This window comes from Euleptes europaea, chromosome 11 (genome assembly GCF_029931775.1).
Source record: "Euleptes europaea isolate rEulEur1 chromosome 11, rEulEur1.hap1, whole genome shotgun sequence".
NCBI classification, from domain to species: domain Eukaryota; kingdom Metazoa; phylum Chordata; class Lepidosauria; order Squamata; family Sphaerodactylidae; genus Euleptes; species Euleptes europaea.
Window position 1 is genome coordinate 40,243,427 of NC_079322.1, and position 26,399 is coordinate 40,269,825.

At 42.2% G+C, this 26,399-nt stretch overlaps 1 protein-coding gene across 3 annotated transcripts in view; it reads right to left on the reverse strand.

Moving 5' to 3' along the window:
* The window catches only part of CREB5 (cAMP responsive element binding protein 5), a 219,455-nt gene that overhangs the window by 160,469 nt on the left and 32,587 nt on the right, over window positions 1-26,399 (reverse strand). For all 3 annotated transcript variants that reach the window (XM_056857523.1, XM_056857525.1, XM_056857524.1), the window contains one exon: window positions 11,998-12,170. In XM_056857523.1, coding sequence (XP_056713501.1) covers window positions 11,998-12,170 — 173 coding nt within the window. The remainder of the gene's footprint in view (window positions 1-11,997; window positions 12,171-26,399) is intronic.

Consider the following 26,399-nt stretch of genomic DNA (forward strand, 5'->3'; position numbering starts at 1 on the left):
AAGTGTTCACATGGTGTGTATTAGGTTACCAAGTAAAAGCAAGTGGAGCCCACCGAATGTAACTTTCTGAATGCAAACCACATGAATTTGATTTCTTTGTGGCATAACTTTAATTGGGTTCAGAGGTCTCTCAGATGTACCTGTCTATGTGCTTTCTGATGGCCTGATCGGATAAGGCTAATAAGAAGAAGCTGGTCTGGACTGCTCTCAGTTATGGTGAGTCCATTACCTTGTTTACCAGGTTGTGGCAGTACTTTGCTTTAGTTATAGTCTTTTTGGTCCCCAGGCTGTGACTATAACTAACTGGAAGTGGCAGGCTGTCATAAGTGCAACAGAACATTGTGTTGCTTACTTGCAAGATTGCACAAGGAGTTATAGGCCAGGCAGCAGCCACACTCAAAATGCTGACCTAGCCTCAATCACTTCCGTTTGCTTCAAGGAAAGTTATTCTTGCTCCACCAAGAATGAGAGGGATGGCTGGATGTGGATATGGGAAGCATGCACAGAACCCCGCAACGCTTGTGGTTTCTCGCACTGCCTCCATGCATAATCTGTGCAATGCGTAGGCACAGAAATGAGAGAAATGGGGGATTTATTGGGCAAGTGGGAATATTGCACATGAAGCGCGCTGGATTATTTATGAGTTCATTGAGGATTAAGTGCAAATTTCACAGTTTACCAGGCAGTCATCAAGAAATGAATCAAATGAGAACTTAGACCTAAAGTCCATATGGCAATAAACACAGCTCATGGTGTTGCCAGATGTAGGGCTGTCGATTCGGTTCGGCCCGAACCGAAAAACAGCCGAATTTCCCCTGATTCGGTGGTTTTTAGTTCGGGACGAACCGAACTCAAAAATGGCAGGAAAATGGGGGAGTCGAATTCAGCGAGTTCAGGAGTTCACGAATAAATTCGGCAAATTGGGGACGCAGCAGCATAACCGTCAGTAAGCAGCATTCTCCGCTGGCCAATCGGTGGCCAAGCTGGGTCTTCTTCTGGCCAATCAGTCAGGATTGAGTACTGGAGGAATCAGCTGCTGCGCAGCCCGGCCGGGGAGAGAAAGAGAGAGAAATCCTTGTGCGGGGGTAAGTGTGCACATTCGCTCCTTTCCATGGCTGCAGGGGGCACATTTTTGGGGGTAGAGACCCCAAACTTTCAGCGGGGCTTCAGACAAGCCTTCTTAAGAGACCCCCCAAGTTTTGTAAACATTGGGTCAGGGGGTCCCGAGATATGGGCTCCACCCCTTTTCCCTCCCCCCTTTTCCATTTCTGTGGCTGCAGGGGGCGCTTTTTGGGGGTGCAGCCCCCAAACTTTCAGCATAGCTTCAGACGAGTCTTCTTAAGAGACTCCCCACATTTTGTAAAGATGGGTTCAGTGGGGGCAGAAATATGGGCTCCCCCTTTTCTCTTTCCGTGGCTGCAGGGGGTGCATTTTTGGGGGTGCAGCCCCCAAACATTCAGCATAGCTTCAGACGAGCCTTCTTAAGGGACCCCCCAAGTTTTGTAAACATTGGGTCAGGGGGTCCCGAGATATGGGCTTTCCCCTTTTCCCTATTGGGATGAATGGATCACCCGATCCTGTATGCATCTCCAGAGCGGCAAATCCAAGGCAAAACCTCCCGTGCTTAAATAGAATTGTATTGGATTACCCATTCCTCCCAGCCCCTCCTGATGGAACAGAAGACAGCCACAGTAAGACCCCTTTGGGGGCTTGAATCTATAATTTTTCTCCTGTGTGTGTGGGGGGGAAAGCAGAATCTGTGTGTGTGTGGGGAGGGAGCAGTTTCTGTAGGTGGGGGGGAAGCCAAAGGGGGCTTTTGCCTGTTCTGCCTGGGGTGTGTGTGCCCCCTCGAGTCTCTCTCTCCCTGGTTTGAGGGGGGGCTTCAGTTGTGTGTCCTCAGGTTTTCCCTCATACATAAGATCGGTTAGGTCTATTTTGATGCTTGTTCAAAACAGGTTTTCAAATGGTGACTTAAAGAATGCATTTGCCTGGTCCTGAGTCCAATGCAAAAGGGGAAATCCACCCCCTCCTGCTCATTATGCATAGCTAGCTGCCTCTGTCCCTTTCCATCGTTTGCAAACTCCCAGGTGTCAGGTGTTGCTTTGCATGGTTGCTTTGCATGGTTGTGTTGCTTTGCAGTTGTGTTGCTTTGCAAACTTCTTCGCACCTGCCCCACCCATTATGCATAGCTAGCTGCCTCTGTCCCTTTCCATGGTTTGCAAACTCCCAGGTGTCAGGTGTTGCTTTGCATGGTTGTGTTGCTTTGCAGTTGTGTTGCTTTGCAAACTTCTTCGCACCTGCCCCGCCCTTGCTCCCCGCAGCTCAGCTGTTTGTCGGGGCTGGGAGCTTTGTGCGTGGGTGGCAAGCTCTGCTCAGAGATGCACATTAAGGGTGGGGGACCCCTTTCGGGGCCCATATCTCAGCCCCCCCTGACCCAATCTTTACAAAACCTGGGGGGTCTGGCAAGAAAGGTCCTTTGAAGCTCTGCTGAAAGTTTGGGACCTCTACCCCAAAAAATGCCCCCCCGGAGCTGCGGAAAGGCGCGCTTGTGTTTTTAATGGCTTTATTCGGCCGAATTTTTTTCCTGAACTTTGAATTCGCGCCGAATTGCACGGACCCGAAGCGGGGGAGTTCAGACTTCGGCATATCCCGAATCCAGACGGGCCGAATTCGGCCAAATCCGAACTATACCGAATTTTTTTTCAACAGCCCTACATGCATTATCTTAGTAGCCCTTGCAACAATTCCGTCAAGTAGGCAAACCATAGCAGCCTGAATAGTACTGACTAGCCCAATCTTGTCAGAGCTTGGAAGCTAAGCAGGGTCAGTGGGAGACCACCAAGGAAGACGGGAGTTGCTATGAAGATGAAGGCAATGGCAAACCACCTTTCCTCACCTCTTGTCTTCAAAACCCCATGGTCCTGGTTGGTTGTAACTTGATGGAACACAATTAGCCCTGACCTGGATAGCCCAGGCTAGCTCAATCTCATCAGCTTCCGGAAGCCAAGCAGGGTCATCTCTGGTTAGTATGTTGGTGCAAGACCACCAAGAAAGTCTAGGGTTGCTACACAGAGGCAGGCAACGGCAAACCACCTCTGAACATCTTCTGCCTTGAAAACCCAAAGTTTGCCATAAGTTGGCAACCACTTGATGGCAAAAAAAGACCAAAAAAAAGAAAAGAAAAGGCAAACCGTACATGAAGGTGATCAAAGAATGATTTACTGAAGACCTCTTGGTAAATCCATGGCTCATGTTAAGACTGGAACTTGGGATTTCATAGTTCACACTCTGCTGTAGCCATATCCCATCTGTTTCACTTTGTCCTAAGCCTGCTGCCAAACATTTCACTGGGAAATAGATAACTGCAGACCAAACTAAATGTGACTTTGGATTGCCATGATCGGAAATCATGGTATATTATTTTTGCTTTCCCTAAAAAGCAGCCGTGGGAAGGAGATATGGATTGGGGTCAAGTACTGAAGGCAGAGAATTTCACTCTTCTGCCCTCTGCTGTTTCCCCAATCATAATTGGCCCCGCTGCTTGAAGCCCTAGCAGGACAAAAAGACCGGCACTGGAAGTTCAAATTCTTCTGCTGCCTTTGTATGGTTGTTGACAGCCTGCTTGCCTCATCATTGCCCCCTTCCATGCCACTGCCACTTGCCCACCTCTCTGCTTCTACTGTCACCCTAGATGAGATAATCCTTCTTACTTTGTCATTAACTCAACCTGTGTGCACATAGGGTTGCCAACTTCCAGGTGCTAGTTGGAGATCTTCTGCTATTACAACTGATCTCCAGCCAGGGTTGCCAACCTCCAGGTAATAGCAGAAGATCTCCAGCTATTACCACTGATCTCCAGCCAATAGAGATCAGTTCACCTAGAGAAAATGGCTGCTTTGGCAATTGGACTCTATGGCATCGGAGTCTCTCCCCTCCCCAAACCCCACCTTTCTCAGGCTCTGCCCCAAAAACCTCCTGCTGGTGGCAAAGAGGGACCTGGCAACCCTATGTGCACATCCTATGGGGCTTCCTGAATTTGCATGAGTTTGTGAATTGATGCAAGTAGCATGCCATGCTATTTTGAAAGAGGACTGTGGGTGTGAAGAGTTAAGGAGAGTTAGCTTCTCCAGCTTCCAGGTGGGGGTGACAGACAGTGACAATAGCCATAAGAACATAAGAACGGCCCTGCTGGATCAGACCAAGGCCCATCAAGTCCAGCAGTCTGTTCACGCAGTGGCCAACCAGGTGCCTCTAGGAAGCCACTAACAAGACGAGTGCCGCAGCACCATCCTGCCTGTGTTCTACCGCACCCAAAATAATAGGCATGCTCCTCTGATACTAGAGAGAATAGGCATGCAGCATGACCAGTATCCATTCTAACTAACAGCCATGAATACCCCTCTCCTCCATGAATATGTCCACTTCCCTCTTAAAGCCCTCCAAGCTGGCAGCCATCACCACATTCTGGGGCAGGGAGTTCCACAATTTAACTATGCGTTGTGTGAAAGAATATTTCCTTCTATCTGTTTTGAATCTCTCGCTCTCCAGCTTTAGCAATTAGACATGCAATTAGCCAGTAGACATGCAGTAGGCAGGTGGCTTTAGGGAGAGGGGAAGCTAGAGTTAGGCAGGACAGGACATGGCTTCCCCTTTAAATCTGCTACCTGGGGTAACTTATCTGCCTCAGGTTGCCTCATTATAGAGTTGGTCCAATGTTGTGCCTGTTTTCCCCCCTATCAGGGCATGAAGCAGTCTAGGGGGGCATATCTTATTGAGGAAACAAGAGGGTTAAACCTCCTCAGAATCATGGTCTAGGTTCATATGATACCCCTCCAATGGCTTAACAGGGCTACTGGGCCATTGACTTTTTCTGGGGATTAAAAGCATGAAGACCATAATCATAATCCGCTCGCCACAGGTCGCTGCCGTGGTTTTCTTTTGCTTTCTCCATATTGGATCATCATACCCTTTAAAATCCAGGTTGAAATTTACTGCTGTGCTCACTGGCCCTTTTATTTTATTATTAATAATGAATTGATTTGCTTTACTATTTCATATCAATGACACTATTCTGTGACTGGTTTTGATTCTGCAGAGGAAGAGACATCCCTTTTCTACGCTGGCAGACCAAAGCTAAATTTTTTGTGGAAATCAGTGACTGAGGGGCCAGTTGTTGAATTTTTTGTCACACTGGCTTTCATTACAGTGGCTGTAGAGGGAACTATAGTATATCCCAAAGAACACTCTAATATATCACAAAGAAAATTCAGGCAACAAAGAAGCAGTAAGGTTTACCACAACAACCTGCAGCAGAACAGCCATGTCGCAGCACAAACAAAAAGGAACCTTGCCCAACCTGCAAGATGAGCACGTATATTGAAGCACAAGTGTCCGTAGAGCTCAGAAAAGCCGGTGCTTCAACAAATCTGCTTGTCTTTAAGGTGCCAGAAGACTCCATTTGGTTTTCGCAACAACCTGGGCACCAGTCAGAGTTGGCTGTATGAGCTGACTGTCATTTTATAATCTCCCCACCAAATGTGTTCAGTCGGGACAGAATTCAGACCTGTACCATGAAACCTTTGCAAAACAAACCACATGAAAGAGCACAAATTGAGAATATTAAAAGGGAGATTTGACAGGAAATTGATTTAAATTTTGGCCTGGTTCTTCCTGGATGCTAATCATTGAATCATTTCTTAGAATTTTATAATGGCGCTTTAACAGGAGTCAAAAATTTACAAAGTCGTGTTTACTTTAACTGACTTTGTTTTGTTAACTCCTCAAGAATTCCACCGCCTCTGGCCTGTTCATTTAACTCTCATTAACACGTGTCCCAAAATACTGAGCTGATGACTCACAATATTAATCTCCATAGCCGTAGCGGAACTGTTGCAGTGGGCACTGTTTCATATAATTATCCTCAACTGCACTATAATCTGAAATATTCAGGCGCAAGAGTTACCCTGGTTTTGCGCAGCAGGAGGTTGTGCCCGTTTTCCACACGAAGCTTTACTCTTATTTTTTAAACGGTCTGCAACATTCTCAGTGCTCTACTACATGAAAAAGTTGTTCTGATTATGGAAGCACTTGTGGAATCACTGTGAAGTGAATAGCCAGATTCCGTTCTGGACAAGATTCCCTTTTCCTTGATATCAGCAGAAGTTTGTGCTTTGTCTAATTCATGTTTAGAGAATGACTTTCACAAATCACTACAGAAGCAATAAATGAAGTCAAATAGATAATGAAGTCTATGAATAATTTTGTTAAAAGACCTATTTGTTACAGGGGCAGCTGTGGCTACTCTCCTAGCCTAACCCTGGCCAGGGGCTATAAGAGGCTCTAGGAAAAAATGATACTGTAGTTCTGCCCCTCTCTAAGAGCTTTAGGGAAGGTAAAGGAAAAGGTCCCATGTGCATGCACAGGGTCATTCCTGACCCATGGGGTGACATCACATCCCGACGTTTACAAGGCAGACTTTGTTTACGGGGTGGTTTGCCAGTGCCTTCCCCAGTCATCTTCCCTTTACCCCCAGCAAGCTGGGTACTCATTTCACCAACCTCAGAAGGATGGAAGGCTGAGTCAACCTTGAGCCAGCTACCTGAAACCAACTTCCGTTGGGATCGAACTCAGGTCGTGAGCAGAGCTTGGGCTGCAGTACTGCAGCTTACCACTCTGCGCCACGGGGCTCTTACATTAGGGAAGGTACCTATTTTTTAAACACATCTTTCCTTGCACCAACAAACCTTGGACTCCTATAGTTACCAACCCTCAGCCTTTGAGGAAAGGTAGCCTGCTGGGAATCTCATCCCTAGGTATGTTAAAATTCTAAATAAAATAACCTGGCAAAACAGTAAAACCTTGTATGCATATATTGTGAGTTGAAATTAAGGACACCTGCTCATCAAACCATATGGAAGACTGCAGAACTGTAGTATAATGGAACAGCTCAGGAGGTTGTTTTTATAAGGGAAAAGGATTGTAGTCTATTGCAGTGCTTATTGTATCATCTTGCTTTTACTGTATTGTTGTCTAATTTGAAACCCGCTTTCTGCATTATGGTCTGTAATGCCTTAAACAGGTTTTTGTTTGTCTGTTTGCATTGCTTTCCATTTCTGTAATCCTAGTCTACTGCATTGTTTATTCGATGTTTCGTGCTGTCTGACTGACTTGTTTTTTTGTATTTCGTAATTTGCCTTGAGTCTCAGTGAGAAAGGTCCTCAACTAGGGCCACGATGTTCTTGGCTCTGGCCCCGGTAGGGTTGCCAGGTCCCTCTTCACCACTGGCAGGAGGTTTTTTGGGCAGAGCCTGAGGAGGGTGGGGTTTGGGGGAGGGATTTCAATGCCATAGAATCCAATTGCCAAAGCGGCCATTTTCTCCAGGTGAACTGATCTCTATCGACTGGAGATCAATTGTAATAGCAGGAGGTCTCCAGCTAGTACCTGGAAGTTGGCATACTGATCTTGATGAAAGTCACAGCTGTTTTAGATTTATTGGCTAGTGAGGTTTGACACTCTAGCAGCAGAGAATAAATTACATACACCTGTAGCTTTAGATCCATGCAGCTTACAGAAGCAGCCTCCCAGGAACATAGAGAGACAAGACATTTTTGTGAATAATTTCTGCACCATCAAGGTATGTGAGCATTGTTTTTATATGTAAAGATTATTAGCTGTTTCCAATCATGCAATATTTATATTGTATATAAGCATTAAGAATAAGACTCAGACGTTTTTGTTAGAAAATTCTTTCAAAATCTTCAGACGGATGTTCTTTAATTAACATAGAGAGATTGCCAAAGTTCCTCAGAGTACTTGGTCTGGAAGGGGAAAGACCACACCACTCCTCTCAAGGAGGCAGTTTCTCAAAGCAAATTGCTTCCTCTGAACCTGTAAATGACCTGCATTGGCTGAAGGCTGGTATAACAGGCATGAAGAGACAAAGCCCCAACTCTACATTGTTTAGCTCTAGAATTTCATTGCCTCTCAGGTAAAGGCCAACAGTCCGAAGGAGCTACATGCTGGCATCACAAATCATATCTAAGTAAATTCTGGATTATCCACAGACATAAGAGAAGTTTAAACCTAAGACTCCTGTATAAAATCATCTAGATCATCAAGAACAAATAACCATGCTTCATGCAAAAACAATGTGAATGAAAGGGTCTTTTAATCATTCTGCTTCTCCGTGTTGTCCTTTGTATTCAGATTAGTCCTAACAGCTTTTATTGGAGGGTCAAAAGATCTCACAAAAGTTTAGGTCAGGAGTACCCTACCTTTTTGAGTCTGTGGGCATCTTTGCAATTCTGACACAAGGTGGTGGGTGCAACCACAAAGTGGCTGCCACGAGAGGTGGAATCAATCACAAAATGCCAGGGAGTAAGGTTATATATAACTCGAATATCAGCTCTTCAACACTTCAAGCTGAAGCTCTCTTTAACAGGACACCTTTAAAAATGAACATATTGTTTTGAAATATTTTCTTGCATACACACAGTCACCTTCAGTCACACAGTGAAGATGCTTGTGTTGTGGTGACAGCTGCTGCCAAACCAAGGTTTCAGATCTCCAATGGCCAATTAGAAGCCCAGCTGGGCAAAAGCCCAAGATGGCCTTGCCTACTTTCTAAAAACACTTCACAGGCACCAGTGGATGCCAGGGTGCCCATAGGAACCATGAAGGGGGTCTCTAGTTTCGGTACAATGTAACTGGTGAAGGGGGTGGCAAGAGTGGCTTGTGAGCCACTCCAACTGAGATACTTATTCATACACGTCAGAATGAATGTTAATTTCAAAATCGCTTTCCAGTTACAGATACAATACTTCCAGGTTCTCTAAGGACCTTTTGGTGAAAAAATTAACCTTATTAAACCATGTCATAGATGTATATTATTGGAACCCCCTGACTCAGCAGTGTTGAAAGCTGGAGTCAGCACATGGTTATGTAGAGGCAGAAAGAAGAAAAAGTCTGAGTTCCCAAGAAACTCACACAATGGCGGAAAGACCTCATGAAATTCTCATGGGAGTCTCTATTGTTTACAACAGAAGATGTTCCATTTACTTTTCTGACACATTTAAAATGTAGCACAACACTACTGACAAGGGAAATTAAACAAGATTGACAGCACCTTATCTTATCAACATTCTTCCTTTGTCTCCCTCCACCTTTATCCCCCCACAGAGGGAGCTGGTGAACTGTAGTCAGAACTCAATGGGCAGCAGTGTTAGTCTGTCACTAGCAATAGAAAAGAGCAAGAGTCCAATAGCACCTTAAAGACTAATACAATTCCTGGAAGGGTATGAGCTTTCATGAGCCACAGCTCACTTCCTCAGAAAGCTCATACCCTGACAGTCTTTAAGGTGCTTATAGTAAGAACTGCAAGAGCTGTAGTAAGAAATAAATTACATGAAATGTAGTTGTAATGAAATGGGAAACTCTACACTGGAAGGCAGGTTCAGCTTACCTACCTTTCTTTTGCTTTTAAAATGAACTCTTTCCTTTGTGTTTTGACCCTTGGTGCAACATCACCACAGTATGCAACACTGCGCGGTTCTTCTTCTTCAGAACATCTAGTCAGATGACTTCTCCACCACATTTCTTTAAAGGCAGTTCAGCAACATCTGGGATGCTTATGCCAAGCCTCCTTGTCTCTTAACAATGGTACTTCTGCTTCCTGTTTTCAGTTGGTTTTAAGTACCCATGTTGCAATGTTAAAGAAAATGTACTTTATCAAAGCACATATATTACTATGAATTTAGAGAAAATTGACATTACACCCCCTGGCACTGGGCATTTGCTCAAGCGGGTGAAGTTCCACAAGAAGCCCTATGCACGTCCAACTATACACATGTTGGTTTTGTATACAGGATCAGTAATGTGGCCAAAAGCAGGATCTCAATTACACAAAGTCTATACATACACACATAAGGTCTCCCTACATACATTCATTTGTATGCACTAGGGTTGCCAGCCTTCAGTTGGTGGCTAGAGATCTCCTGGGATTACAACTGATCTCCAGGCAATAGAGATCCGTTCACCTGGAGAAAATGGCTGCTTTGGAAGGTGGAATCCCTCCCCTCCCCAAGTCTCTCCCCTCCCCAAACCCCACCCTCCTCAGGCTCTGCCCCAAAATCTCCAGGTATTTTCCAACTCAGAACTGGCAACTCTTGAATGTACAGATGTCCTTGGGCAGGGCCGGCCAACAGGCACCAGTCTTGCTCCCTTCCATGCACACAGAGTGTATGCACTTTTAATGACCTAACAGGGCTTCATTCAGAGCCTGCATAATAGCAAGAGTCTATTTAATGTCTGAAAATAGTGTGATTATACACTGTCAGTAATCTTTTCTCAACAAACCTTATCTAGTATCTAGGACTTTTCCATTTCATGCACACACCTCCCAGCCCTGAGGCTAAGTGAAAAAGAAGACTGGAGACGAGTGTGGAAAGAGTCACAGTCACTGCGAACAAACACACCCAAGTCTGCTGCATGGACTGAAATGCCCATGAACACAGAGGAGTCCCAATCTCTCATGCAGGAGCAAAGCCTGAGCAAAAGAAACCTTATCTGCCATTCATTGTTTTTGTTGGCCTGCAGCCAGTGCAAACATTTGCAGGTGGCTGGGCCATATTTTGACACTTCACTATCTACAGTTGTGATAAAATCAGAGCGTTGCTACAGTACAGTTCTCTATAGTCTTTAGGGCCTGATTCTGCTCCCACTTAAGACGAGATACAAGCATTACGACATTGGTTTCTGAAAAGATTCAAGTTCATTAATGGGCACATTCTGCAAGGCCATTCATCTCTAAAGGTAAATAAAGAAAAAACTCATTCTTTATACATCAACCTACATCCAACCTCCAACAAAGTTAGAGACAAAGACAAAGTTAGGATCTGATCATCATTTTAAAATATATTTTCTTATACTTGTCCAAGGCTGGGTGCCAAACAAGAAGAAATAAATTAGTTGTGATCAGAATTTATTTTGTCAAGTTGCATGAATAGTCCAAAGTGTAATTATTTTGATTATGCTATTTATGTTTCTGAGGTACTTTGATCGTTCACTCAAGATTTAGGGCCATAAAGTGCAGACTTAGTCTAAATGGTTACATGAGCGTCATGGGTAGCACTCTTAACTAAAGAAGAGGCACAGAACAGAAAGGGCAATTGTGAGAAGAGGCTTGGTTAAGTAGCCATGGGTGAATACACTGGTGCTATGATGCAACTGAAGAACACATTGCCGCTGAGCACATAATACAAAATAACATACGTTAAAAGTTATAAATGAAACAAAATTTCACAAGATTACCAAAAATAATAACTTCACAAGCAGAATCCAACAGGTGCCTACATTACTCGAAGAACTATATTCTATCAATCACAAAAGCAATGGATATACAAGCAGGAAAAAGTATTGCATTTCCTTAGATTCTCCATGTTTCTGAACACCCAGAACTGACAAAACACAATGCCTCTACAACAGAAGTATGTTCTTTCCCAAATATAAAGAGACCTACAACATGTAACTAGATATTATTTTGGTAAAAATGAAAACCTAGCTGGATGTTCACTGTGAAAATGAGGACCAGGACTGACAGAAACACTCTCATTCTAAATAGGATGCAGTTGGTTTGGGTTTGGAATTAGGCGCTGAACATTTCAGTAACTCTTACAGAGCATTTTTGGTGAGTGATATCCTTCTGTTCACTTAAAGATACATAGCGGAGGGCATGCTATTACAACTATGATTAGTGTTGCCCTGTAAGCTCCCATGTCTGCAGAAGAAATGTGGAAATTCTCTTTAGGATAGGAATTCCCCACATGTGAACAAAGGCCCAGTGTTCTGAAATGAATGGATCTTCAACTGGCTGTGGAGCACTACTGAATCAAGAATTTCTTCTTTTTTCATCATGTACAATTCAAATGAAACATCTGGTATAACACCTGGCCCAACACTTCATCCAACCAAAATTAAAATGACAGAGGGCAGTCTTCTTACCCAATCTGCCTGTTTGTAGAAGGTGCTTGTGTGATGACCGAGCTGGATTGTGGAGACGGCATCGCCTGTTGAATCACAATGCTGGTGTCATGGTTTGGCATCCTCGGATTGGAGAGCTGGTGTGTCCCAGGGGCTGCCATGGCTCCACCAACAGGGTTATGCATTGAAATATTCTGTGAGGAAAGAAGGCAAACAAAGGGGCATGATGGTTTGCTTTAATTTTCCTTATGCCTAAAATTAGGGATCTGGAAGTGTCAACAGAATGAAAAGTGATTGGCTCCTGGCAAACCTCCTGTCAATAGATCTTGCTCTAACTAACAGCTATAAAGAAATGAAAAATAACGGTTTGCTTTTACAGTGCAACACAAATTGAAAATACCCAAAAGTTGACTAATCGCTCTTCTGTACATCTGACCCATGATTTATAATATAGACATTTTGCACATATCCATTTGCCCGTGTGTGATATATATTTCATTTGAAAATCATTTTAACAGTCAGTGCATGGCACATTGATTTAGTATTCTGGCCAGTGCTAAAGTACTAGATCTGTTCAGAATGATAAGTGAAAAGGGTTTGACAGACTCAGAATATCAACCAGTGCAGGTTTTTTTAAAGAATCTTTATTTTTATTTTAGGTACACGAACATATCTAAGTCTGGAACAAAATATTGTTTGAACCATCTTGTCTTTCCCTTCTTACAATTGCTTTTGATGAGCATGATACATTTTGGAGTATTACAAAACTCCTTTTCAGCTCTGGAAAAGGGGGCCCGTGTTGAAAGGGCTACACAAAAACAGTCAACTTCACTCTACATGTAGGTGAGCATTTAATGCATTCAGTAACTGCCCTCTGAAATAGAAATGTAAAGTTCTCTTCTGTGGCACAGAACATTTTCAGATATGATGCTTGGTATTTTGACAGATAAGAGTGGGAAATTCATGAATGTGACATCCTGTGAGGGGAGGGTTAGGTTGAAAAGTCCTTGTGGGGAAGAAGGCAATTTGAATTGGGCCATAGCACTGGGAAAGGGAGACGAACATTTTCTGCTATCTTCTTTTTCTGGCGAAAATTGTCTTCCCAATGTTTCGCCCCTCAGAAGAAAACATACATTGAGATATAATTTGCATTAAGAAAAGGGCATAGAGAGAGGTGTTAAACCTCTTTTTTTTCCCCCAGCACAATTTGAATTTTAAACCTGTAAATACTGTGGAAGATTGAATCACGGCGCATCATTGTCTTATCTCGCCATTAAATTACCTCTCTCAGACCCCTCTCATGCTACTTCTGTAAATATCTGTGATGCTGTTAGTGTGGGACAGAAACGGGAGAGAGGCATTTGCAACTAATTCTGGTCAGAGCAGGTTTGTGTTATTAGCCACCTGAAGCAAAAACAGACACCAGTGTCCAATGTGAGACCACCCTCAGAAATGGACGGTCAGGTGAACCAATGGCCTGAAGACCAGCATGCTGCTATAATTCAGTAAGTTCAGTGTCCCTGTGCAGACATTACTCAATAACTAATTCCCGGATTTACCATTCAGTAAACACAGGGGTTGCTTCTAATCTGATAGCAGTTCAAGGAGAGGCTGCCTGATATTTTTTTTTTAAAGCGAGACCCATCACCAGGCAAGTTTCAACAGTATTTCGCTACCCACAGAATCAGCCCTGCAATACTCCCCTCCCTGCATTTTTCCTGTAATATGGGAGAACCAGTGACCTTTTATAGCATTTGCCTTTAAACCTGGGAATTGTGTGTGTGTGTGTGTGTGTGTGTGTGTGTGTGTGTATAATTTAAATATATATTTAAAAGCAGTTGATCTCGAAGTTGCAGTATATATAAGATCTGCAATGAATAGTACATACTGGCCTTACTGAAGGCAAAAAATGACTGGGTTCGCTTCAGGTTTGTTGGTGTGGCTTTTCCTGCTGCTTCCATCTTTCCTGATTGCTGCCATCTTGGGTTGTTTCCACAGGGGGACCAAGTCCTGCTGTGCTCTTACTGCTGCTGCAGATGCAGAGGCAATCACAGCAACGATGGAGCATCCTTGGGGGGGGGCATTGTTGTCACGACCCCTTTGCGCCCACCATTTCCTTGCCCCCAGAGTGCTTTTTGCCAGCTTTTAAAAATTTGGTAGCAGGTAAGCTGCCATAGTATAAGGACACTATAACAACATACCTACTTCCAATACAAAAAAAAAAAAAAAACAGGTGGCAAAATGCCTGCTAGAGAGGCCAGAGAATGGCAGGAATGAGGGGAAATGGTGATGGATGTGGGCAGGGGGAAGCAGAACAGGCACCTTTCCTGCCACATGGATCCCAAGCCTGCTTTAAGTACAAGATGGATCCTTATTTGTCATTGTCATCTTTCCACATATTGATCCAGTTGGTTTTATCTTAAGAGTTTCAGAAAAGGCTTGTTTGTTTTCCTTCTAAATTGATTTATTTTCGGGCTTGTCTGAGCTGCAATTGAAATTGCCTTCAGTGAGGATGAAAGAGTAGAGCTAAACAGCCTTACGCCTTTATGCAATGCAGCTAGATAAAAGCAATTATACTAATCCCCTGACAACTAGGTGTCTGACTCCAAAGTTCTGCCATCACTAGAGTCATTTCCAAACATGACATGCACGGGGAATGGAATCATGTATTTGCAGTTGTTACACCTGCCACCAAGCACCTATCGCAGATATCTGATTTCTGAATTCTAGCTGCATAATTTGTCAGAACTCCAGCGGACGTCTGGGGCCTCTTGGTTGTCAGCTGTTTGTACAGTCTTCATTCAATCATATTCGTGAATTGATTTGCAGAGCCCGTGAGAGGCAACACCATTTTTTTTTGCAGGGTTTCTGCTCTCCTGGAGTTCTACCCCTACCAATCTAAAACCAGTCTGTGTCATTGTCCACTGTCTTTTTTCTTTGATCTCTCAGTCACAAAAATTTTCATATAAAGACTTTGTATTGTTTCGTTGATGGCTGGGAGGTTCATCACACACTGTTTCCCTGCCTGTCCTCAGCAGATCCTGCTGCAACTGCAGAATCATTCTGATCAGCAGAAGCCGTGCAATGCTACAAAAGTAGGTACTTTTGCAAGGTACCACTGTGATTTTTCTCCTATGCTTCCAGGGTCAAATACAGCTAGTTATCTGTTATTTGGATGCATTCTGATTGCCCCTAGAATGGATTAAATGGAACTATATCATCAATGATACACCCACTGAACAGGGCTGCCTAAGCCGTCATTGGTCCTCAGAACCAGATTTCCTCTGGGCCCAGCCCTCCAATTCCCACCCACCAGTCCCAAACCAAACATCTACTGAAAGCAAATCACTTGACTTGTCCAGACTTCTAGGCTCTCCCAGGATGCCCCAGAATTTTATCTCCCAGTTTTGGCGGCCCTGTAGCTGAACACCTAAATTATTTTTGACTCCCAGATTCACACAGAAATAACTCCTTTAGCAGTAGGCAATGGCTTAATGCGCTTCTTCAACAGCATGCAACTGGTCTTAATGTAAACATCACCAACTTGACCGACTGCCCAAGAATGCAACAGATTTAGGGCTTTGGGTCTTTTATCTTAATTTTTCATGACATGGCCTAATTAACGGTGCCCTCTAATTATCAATGGAAATGCATAATGAAAGATTCTCCTGTTTTCCAAGCCTATCTACAGCATCCACCCCCGTTCTTCTTCGCATCTGAGCAGTTTAACTTCTTGACATAGGCTTTTATATATGCGGTAGTGTCAAACGGGTACCGGATGTACCTATAATAAGTGACTACATTATTGAAAACTGAAAAAAAACCCTAGATAAAAGGAACAGAAATATTTAAAGAATGATGAAACCCATCGTGTTGGAATGTTGAATTTTAATGTTAAGAATTACTTTAGTTCTATAGGATAAAAATATACTTTCTTGCATGGACACTGAACAAGACCATTTCAAGCTTCAAAAAGGAGAATGCATATACTGCGCGGACTAAAGGTTATTTATTTCACAGTCAGTTGCTTGAGATCATCACTCAAACACAGCACACAAAGCGCTTCTTATGTACCAATGAAATTTCAGGAACACAAAATGTACACAGCACAATTAGGGTCATTTAGAATATGTTGCGCTGGGATAACTGCACAGCATCCTGCTAATTGAAGGCTGCAAAGAAGGGAATTCAACTGGACAGATAGCTTTTATTTATATTTTGTCTTAATAACAGTGAAGTCATAAACAGAGCATTCTTTTCTCTCTCACACAGTTGCCTGTTGCGGAGTTGATAAAACAGGGATTTGGCAGCATGTCAGTGATCCTGATTTCCTTTTTTAAATGCAATTTTTAAGACCAAACAAACAAGTTTATTCTGCTAATGAAACATCACATGCTGCTCTGGAGCGAAATTATTATTAGTTAATTTGTTCGTTCTTTTCCTGGTGAAGCAAATGCAGTCCCAATGGCGGGGGGTGGGGAGGACTCAAACTGCCTCAAATCCTTTAAAACTTTCATTTCAATAAAAGTCTGTCACAGCATTACAGCTATTTGTGTCCACAACTTAATTTTGCCACAGAGGATTGCTGCTCTCTAGAATTTAAAAGCCATTTTGTTGCTACAGTTCAAGAATTTTGCAATACTGCTAATCAGACAGAAGTATGGAGAGCATTTGTACTGTACTGATATATTAATGTTCAATGTTTTTAAACTTATGCAAACTAATTGTAAGCTGTCAAAAAGCAACTCTGTTACACTATTCATCTTAATTGATTATTTAGGAGCGCCACAAAATGTACATAATGGTTTCCATTTATTTATTACATTTGTATTCTGTGCATTCCCAAAGGAGGCCAGAATGGTGTACATAATGCATTCTTAAGCATAAATTACTCATTTATTCCTACTGGAACTGTTTTGAACAAACAAACCTTCCTTACTAGCTATGAAATAATGGATTCACTACTTTGATAGCTCTGAAAAAGTCCAAATAAGTCCTGTTTAGGGAACTCTTTGATTGTCCCTGTAAAGAGGTAAGGCAAGGTGCTGATACTTTATGATATTAATTAATCCCCCAAATGGATTTACATTATAATCAACAATTATGGTTTGTAAGGTATTTACTGTGTATGGGTGTGAAAGTTGAACAATGAAGAAAGCTGACAGGAAGAAAGGTGATTGTTTGTATTGTGGTGTTGGAGGAGAGTTTCACGGATACTGTGGACTGCCAAAAAGACAAATAAATGGGTTCTAGATCTAATCAAGCCTGAACTCTCCTTAGAAGCTAAAATGACCAAATTGAGGCTATCGTACTTTGGTCACATTAAGAGATGACAAGAGTCACTGGAAAAGACAATAATGCTAGGAAAAGTTGAAGACATTAGGAAAAGGGGAAGAATCAACATTAGATGGATCAACTCAACCAAGGAAGCCATGTCCCTCAGTTTGCAAAGCCTGAACAAGGCTTTTTAACAATAAGATGTTTTGGAGGACATTGATTCATACAGTTGCCAGAAGCCACTTGATGGTACTCAACAACACAACAACACAATCATCCTTCTGAGGAGAGTGAACACTGACTGGAAACTACATTCCAGAAACACTACAGAGGTTTCCCTTGGTCTCACAGGGGTGCAAGGTGTTCTATGTGAAACGAGTTCATTGACTCCAATACACACATGGATTTTCTGCTCCTGCTAAAATGATCCAAGTATCTCTTGTGAGAGGAGGAACTCCATGTTTTATATTTTTATTTGGAGAATAATTTTTTTTTCATTTAGAGATAAAGCATCCATAATTGTAAGAAACCACTGGCTGCCTTATTTGTTTCAACAGCTACAGTGCACACAAGGAATGTGCACAAGGATCTCCTGTCTTCATTGACCTGCACAGGTCATTGACCTGCACAGAAGGTCTGTGGAATTTTCCTGCATTCCTCTGTGTTTTGGAGCCTCTTCTGACTCCCAGATATGTAATTCCTGGGGCTGCAGGACCCGGGTGCTACAGGGAGGCTGGGCAAAAGGTGCAATCTCTTTCCTCTTAGGAACTGTGCTTACAGAAGACAGAGAAGGAGGGATTTCCCCCTTTCCTTCTCCTCCCACTCCCTGCAGTCTCCATCTGGCTGTTCCTCCACACAGGTACTGCTGATTTTTCCAGGGGTCAGAGGGGCTGCTGGGATGGCAAGAAACATGAGAAAAACCAGCATTCTGTGTGCACATAATTTGATACAGGCCATTAAAATGAAGAGAGTGGCTTTTATGAGCAAACGAGGTCCATGTTTAGTCAGAACAGCCATGTGCATAAGAAACCATTGGACCTTACTGACCACTCGCTTGATCACTGCTACTGCGGGGTGTGATGGATGGGGGGAAACCGAGGTAGCACTCTGCTGTCACAACCTGTGATAGATAATGTCCCCATTCAGATGCGCGCTTACTTTCCACCCAACTGACTGGAGCTGGATACAGTGAACAGCTTGCTGGATGGCACTAATAAGAAACGAACCCACAATTACAGTGCAGCAAGATGTTATGGAGATAGTGTGAATTCTAGCTTTTCCATGCTGGGGCCCACCAGTAGTTCAGAATTTAAAATGCTAAAGCATACGAAGTCCAGACAGTAGTGCAGGACCTGATTTTTTACCTTGAGAAAGGAGCCAGATAGTGATACTATATATTCAACTTGGCCTTTAGCATCTATTGAAACACAGAAGAATCTCCTGCCCTCAAAACAGACAAATAAATAACGCTTACATACAAAAGTGATATTATGCCTAGTGGTTCGTACAGTAAACATTGCTAATGCGTCTGAAGAGGGGCTGACCTTGCTAGCCAATTACATTATGCTAATTTGGTCACTATAACTTCTGCACAGAGGCATTTGCACTCCGACCAGCACAGAGATTTATGTCATCGCTTCCAAGCAACAGACTAGGGATGTTAATCTCTCACCTTCCTGTTATAGTTTTACATGGAAGCATCTATACGAAGCAACGTTATGTCGTCTAAATGATAGTTTACTACTGGGTTCACTTCAAAGAGATAACAGGACATGCTCTATCCTTCTGATAAAGCTGTTTTTTAATCTAAGAAAACATACTTTTGAAAATTAGTTGTTTTCTGAAGCATAATGTTGAGGTTTTCAGTCCACTGACAAGATATTCTAGATTTCATTACCTTCCCGTAGCCATATTACGAAATGCAATCACATGTTAAAAAGAAAGGATTCACACAGGACCAGATCGCAGTGTTTTCATTATGGAGAAGACATCATTCGATGCTGATTCTGAAATAGTTTCATTCAGATAACTCTAATTCCAGGGACTCTCTAATTCCAGGGATGGAGGGCAGAGATGTTACTCTTGCAGTCAACTGTGGCGTTCTCTAAATCATTTGACATAATTTCAGTCTGAAACAGCTAAGTACTGAAGATGTAACATCAATCCAAATAATTAGTTGTATCCTGCCAGCTTTCTGCTGACAGAAGTGGATCGGTCCTGCCTTCCCCTTCCCTCAGAAGAATTCAATGACCCTTGAAAAACTGATGCCTAGAACAGTGGGACTCTTGAGGATAAAAAGCCACACGGATCAGGGGGCAGGAAAATCAAGTGAAATCAACCCTCTCCCCCACTTCTGTCAGCACAATGTTAACCATTTGGTATCAAGTTAAAATGGGAGGTTACTTTTATACTCCACACAATGCAAAGATACCAGGAAGCCAAATACATGGTTCCAGCAATTCTCTTGACTTTTTGCACTACCCCATAAATGGTTGTGTTGGACAACCAGACATACTGAAGGCCAACATGATTACATCAACTGATCTGTATAATGTCTTGTAATAAAAACATCCAGATTATTTTAAAAAAGTTTTCTTCAAAAATTTCCAAATCTGAAAACTAAGGACTGGGTACAGACTATAGAATGTGTGTGTGTGTGTGTGTGTGTGTGTACATGTATGTGAGTAAACATGAAATCTCTGGGGAAAACTTTCTAAAAGCAAAAATTATTAAACTATGTAGTTAACCATTTTATATGTACAGCTGAGGTGTCTTGAAAATAAAACTCTTTCCTGAACCAGAGCCAGTATGTACAGTGGTTAGAGTGAAAGACTAGGGTCTGGGACAGAGGGGTTTGAATCCCCATTCTGCAATGAAAGTTTGCTGGGTGACTTTGAACCGTTCGTCACTGTCTCTCAGCTGATCTTATCTCACAGCGTTGTTGTTCTAAGAATAAAATGGAGTAGAGGAGAATTATGTGACTTTGGGCCCCCATTGGGAAGAAAAGCAGAGTAGAAATATGTAAAATAAATAAATCTTCAAATTAAAATGAACCCTAGCACACAAAAAAATCAGAATTTCTTAAATACTAATTATTTTGGGAGTAAAGTTACCCATGTTACTATAAGCACTAATAATCTTCTCTGCTTTTGATAATATTCTTTAAATAGGTCATCCTTGACAGGCTCATTAAAGAGAAGTTTTCAACATGCTGTGGTAGCAATTTAATCCTAATGGTTGTAAAGAAGTTACTACTTTCCTAGAGCAATTATCATGTGTCATACTAGATTTTTTTTTTTAATAATCAGTTGCACTGTTTTATTTTGGTGATTGCTGACTACCTGCTGGCTATTCTATCACTAAGAGATACTAATGGATGGAAGGCAGGACAGCTGAACTTCACACTGAGTAATTCCCCAGTCTAGTTAACAATGCCCCCTTCATTGTCCACTGTAATCTTTTAAAGATTACACCCTCATTTGGCAACAAGCCAGGAACTAGTTGTTGATTCTCAAGTAAAACTGATATGGCTTCTGGCCCACAAAGGATTTCCTCTAGAAAAAGAATTTCCTCCTGCCTTACTCCCTACAGAATGACCAGTTTGCCTGAGTTGCTGACTCAGGGTTAATGCCTGAGAGGATCAAATATTCATTCCTCTTATTCATACCTGACCCTTCCTCCGAGGATCTCAGGGTGGCATATACGGATGCCAATTATGCCACTTTTCCCCTCACACCAACCATGTGTTACATGTTAGGCTGAAAGACTAAACTGGTCAATGTTATCCAGCAGTCTTCATGGTTGTATGGATATTCAAACCCAGGTCTTCATAGTTCCATGCCAACACTCTGACCACTACACAATGCTGGTTCCTTTTAGGAGAACGTTGTAATAATAATGGTCATAATGTTGCTTATGTCTGCTGTAAGCAATTGAGGTAGGTTTCACTGTTGTTAAGAGTTACCAACCTTCCAGGTAGGGCCTGGAGTTCTCCCGGAATTACAACTAAGCTCCAAACTACAGACATCAGTTCCTCTGGAGAAAATGGCAGCTTTGGATGGTGACTCTAGGGCATCTATGCCCACCAAACTCTTTCCTCCCCAAAAACCACTCTTTCCGAGGTACTACCCCTAAACCTCTGGGAATTTCCCAAGCCAAAGTGGGCAACCCTACTGGCTCTATGAAGAAAAGCACAGCAGAACTGGAGATTTCACCCAGCAGTTTACCTCCTTTAGGAGGCCGTACAAATGCCCCCTAAAGTTATATTGATTGAGGGTATAGCAAATTGATATGCTAAAGAGCACATTAAGCAGATATTAATTAATTTGATAGTTCAGCAACTCTGAAAGAAAGAGCAGTTGAGGAATATACTGGTTTATAGCAGCCTCTGAACAATATGCTGGTTTCTACACATATGCTTTGCAAAGCTTTGAGAGGCCAATAACAGGGCAGCCCCTCATTAAAACAATATAAAGAGCTTAAGGCTGGATGTTCGGTATCCCATTGTTAGCTGCCACTAATACCTAACATATCAAATCTAGATCCTCTACTTCACTATGGGTCTGTTCTTCCTTAGTGGATTTATGCCTCCTGTTTTGTTTCAATTTTCTTTTCCTTTGACCTTGAGGCACAAATTAAGGACCTGCATTGTGGGATTAACTCTCGCGGATACTCCTTGCATAGATCCTTATCAACAACAACTTTTCTTTTAAAAAAGGAAACTCGCCTTTTGGAAATGGGAAAACAAAAAGTACAGTTGGAAAAACCTCGGAAATCCCACTGGAGGCTTAGAAATAAATTGTTCCAATGTGTACAAGGTGAAAGACATTCAGTCAGCGCAAAAACTGTTCCTCTTTGGAATCCTCTCTCTACAGCCAGCCAAGAAGCATGAAGAATTGGACACAAATAATAATACTGAACCATTCTGGCAAAATAATTTAAAGTGCATAGAAGACAATCAGTCAATAATAAAAGGCCAGATATAAGCAAATGGGCCAGTCAGTGAATATGGGGCTCAAGCCAAACAGAGCCAATGTGTGTCTCATTAGAATGGCAAAGGAAACCTTTTCCTGTAGTAGAGGGAAGGGGTGCTATATGGAAATTTCAGAAGTTCCATGGTCTCTTGAAGGACTTTGCCAACAGCAGCAGAACCACCTGGCAGAAAATGACTACCTTAAGCTGAGCAAATACCATTCTGCTGCTTTCTGAAACCTTTATTGGTGTTTCCTGTTCTTAGCTTTTTGGCTCTAGTTTTAGAATTCTCACTAAATAAAGATTGCTACAGCCATCACTGGCTTATTTGCTGTGGCTTTTTATTTAATTTTCACCCATTTCCATTAACAAAACTTCTAAGATTAATGGCTCCTCCCACACATATAAGATACCACTTAAATACATAAATAATTTCCAAACAAGGGTGGGAGGTGAACAGGAGAGCAGGGTGAAGAGGAAGATTGTGGGAGGGAAAGCACAGAACGATGTCCTAAAAAACAGACTCCTTGCATTCATGCAAAAATCAACATATGGTTCTAATAGGCTTTCTGGAATGATTTATCAGGTATGATTAAATCCTTAACTTGTATGTTTGTGTCCATAAATAAAACAGAAGTGCACCTTGCTCTAAATGGTATCAGCAGTGTCCTATTACCCACCCATAGATGCTGAACTCTGCATACCACTGAACCCTGGAAAGAGAAGAATTTGTATTTAATAGACAAAGAGGGCTGCCAAGATTAAAGAAGCTTATTTTAGGAGAAGCTTACTAAAAAGTTATTGAAGTGAAAGTTTGTGCCTTTGATCCATGTCACATGGCCTCAAACTGGTGGTGGAAATGGCCATCAAGTCACAGCTGACTTATGGCGACCCCGTAGGATTTTCAAGGCAAGAGATATTCGGAGGTGGCTAGCCATTGCCTACCTCCACATGGGCTGAGGGAGTTCTCGGAGAACTGTGACTGGCCCAAGGTCACCCAGCAGGCTTCATTGGAGCAGTGGGTAATCAAACCCAGTTCTCCAGATGAGAGTCTCCCACTCTTAACCACTACACCACGCTGCCTCTCAGCCTTAAATTAAAATGTAAAGTTTATGTCAATGGACTCTTAGGCTCAAACCAGATGTGATGGGGACTCACCACCATTTTACATTAAACCAACCAATGTGGTGTAGTGGTTAAGAGTGGTGGTAAGGAGTGGCGGACTCTAATTTGGAAAACCAGGTTTGATTCCCCACTCCTTCACATGAGTGGCAGACTCTAATCTGGGGAACCGGTTTGTTCCCACAGTTATCTCTGTGTACAATGGTTCCAGTTTTACCTATGATTGCACTGAGGGCTTTCTCAGTTCTCTCATATATGCTATTCTATTCCCTGTTGTGCTTGGACATTTCATCTGCCTACCTGCCAGAGACAAATATTTTGCTGCACTTTTCCTTTTGGAGTGTGGACTCTATGGCATTATACTAGGGTTGCCAGCTCTGGATTGGGAAATACATGGAGATTTTTGTGGCAGAGCCTGAGGAGGGGAAGTTTAGGGAGGGGAGGAACTTCAATGCCATAGAGTCCAATTGCCAAAGCGGCCATTTTCCCCAGGTGAACTGATCTCTATCGGCTGGAGATTAGTTCTAAAAGCAGGAAATCGCCAGCTGGTTCCTGGAGGTTGGCAACCCTACATTATACCCTTCTGAGGTCCCTGCCCTCCATTAACCTCACCTTTCCCAGGCTCCACCTCCAGAATCTCCAGGTATTTCCCAACCCAGAGATGGCAACCCTACCCATTGGCCCTGGTTCCTGCCAGTCTCCAGAGTCTAGCCTCTGGGCTGGAGGGACAAGGAGAAGCAGAAAGGAACAAAATAGAAATGTAAACAACATTTTGGTGCACCTCCCATTTGTTTGTACTATTTTGCTGCACCTCCCATTTGTTTGTACTATTCTGCTCCTCATATGAAGCTAATTTGAGGAAGTACTCTGAAGCTACTTTGAGGAAGGGAAGGCGATTGTAACTCGGTTTATAATCTCCTTAAAGGTAGAGAAAATCGGGATAAAAACCAACTCTTCTTCTTTGGTCTACTACTATGTTCTGTTTCAGCATCCTTATTATTGTACAGATATTCACAATAAACAGACTACACTGATGGAACAAGAGAGCTTATTCTCCAAATGCTCTGTAAGCACCCTCATGTGACACAAGTTCTAGGTAACTGCACTGAAAGAACGGCACATTCCAGCTAGCGTTCACATGGATTCCCTGATGATTAACATTAAAAGGACAATGAATCTGGAATGGTAAGCCTAAGTGTCGGCATTCCTAAAAAATGACCGTCTATTGATGTATTTTGAGAGGTTCCAAAGTACAGAGCATAACAAATCATACAGAGAAATGCCACCGCAGCACACTTTTTGAAAGACAGCTATTAGCTCCTAATGTCTTGTGCTAAATCAATAGTCAATAACACCAGTGACCCTAACATATGCTTCTGGAGTTATCGTTTTTAAGGTAGCTTCATATGAAAAGCTGCAGTGAATGTAATATAGGCAATGTTATTGTCATTTATTAACAGAGGTTCTAAAACACTACCCATCTTTAGAATCCTCAGAAACAACTGTGCAAAACATTCCTTTCTTTCCTGAATTTGTATTTGCTCTTTCCTTGTGAGACCCAGTTTAGAATTTACTAATATGTGCACAAACCAAACACTATGTGCTTTAAAATTATTCTATAATATGACACTAACATTTAGCAGTTGCATGTCACATAAGGGTGTTCAAAGTACTTCAGCTGCTATGACCTGTTAATAGTATTGGATAATTTATCTCAAAAGAGTAATTTGATATAATAACCATGAGATATCTTCTAATCAAATAATTGCCAATACGGCTCTTTTCTTTTCTATTGTATTTTTTATGTTAACAGTCTATCTACATTAAACTTTGTATGAATTATATGCCTTACAGCACTACCTTGTGCATTTATACTTGAAAGAAAGCCCCGTATAATTCAGTGGGGCTTACACTCAATTCCGATTTTTTACCAATTTCATATATAACACTGTAGTAAAATTTGACTAGAGGAAGGCACTGGCAAACCACCTCTGTTAGTCTCTTGCCATGCAAACCCCCCAAAAGGGGTCGCCATAAATCCGCTGCGACTTGACGGCACTTCACACACACAGCATTTGACTAATTTTAACTGTTCTATGGTTCTTTCCCATTATGCAGGACTTCAATGATTAATATAAGCGACAATAAAAATTAGTTAAGCAAAGCATTTCAGATACTTTTTTTGTCAAAAACTTGTAACAACCCAGTAAGGTAGGCCCACAGGATTGTCCCCATAAATAGCTCAAGTGTGAGAGAAAATAGCTAGCCTAAGGACACATAGTGAAAATGGAAGAGGCAACCTTTGAATCACGGCCATTCTGATTCGTAGCTCAGTATTTTTGCCACTATATTTTGCCAGCTCAAGATGTCATGCAGTGACTAACTCCAGGTACACCCTACTGGAAACTTCTGTACGAATCACACATAAATGAATGAGAGCCACACAATGCCATGCTTGCAGTGTGGTGCAAGACCTTTTGAATACAAAGAGGCATGTGAAAAAGAAGCATAGGTGTTCTAACCTCACAAAACCTTTTATTTCTCACATATACACTTCTATGTTCTCATTGTCTTTGGTTCAATTTCCTCTATACCATAGCACCAGCTAGTCAGACCTCTCACTTATATTGCAAATTGTTTTCTTTATAGAAGTTTAGATAAACTTTTTTTGTCGTTAGTATCCCCTCCTTACTCATCAGAGGCTCATAGATACATAAGCCCCAATTCCAAATGTATTCATGATATGGTGTAGAATAAATCACAGTTACAGTCATGGTATTAGCAAGGAAGAAGTTTAATCTGGTGAAAGGGAAGTGCTGACAAGCACGGAAATTCAAGTGTACCTTTCTCTTAAATGCTTAAAATAACTGTTGATTTATGCTTCTCACGTGTAACTTACCCAATGACTGTAAATATTATTAATTTTTTCCAATCCGTTCACAAATCTCATTATTCCAGCACCACCACCACCCTGTTTCCCCATACTGAAACCTATCTGGTGTTTCAATCTCTCTAGCAGTAAGGTGCTCAAAGAAAACAGTGTTTATACTGCA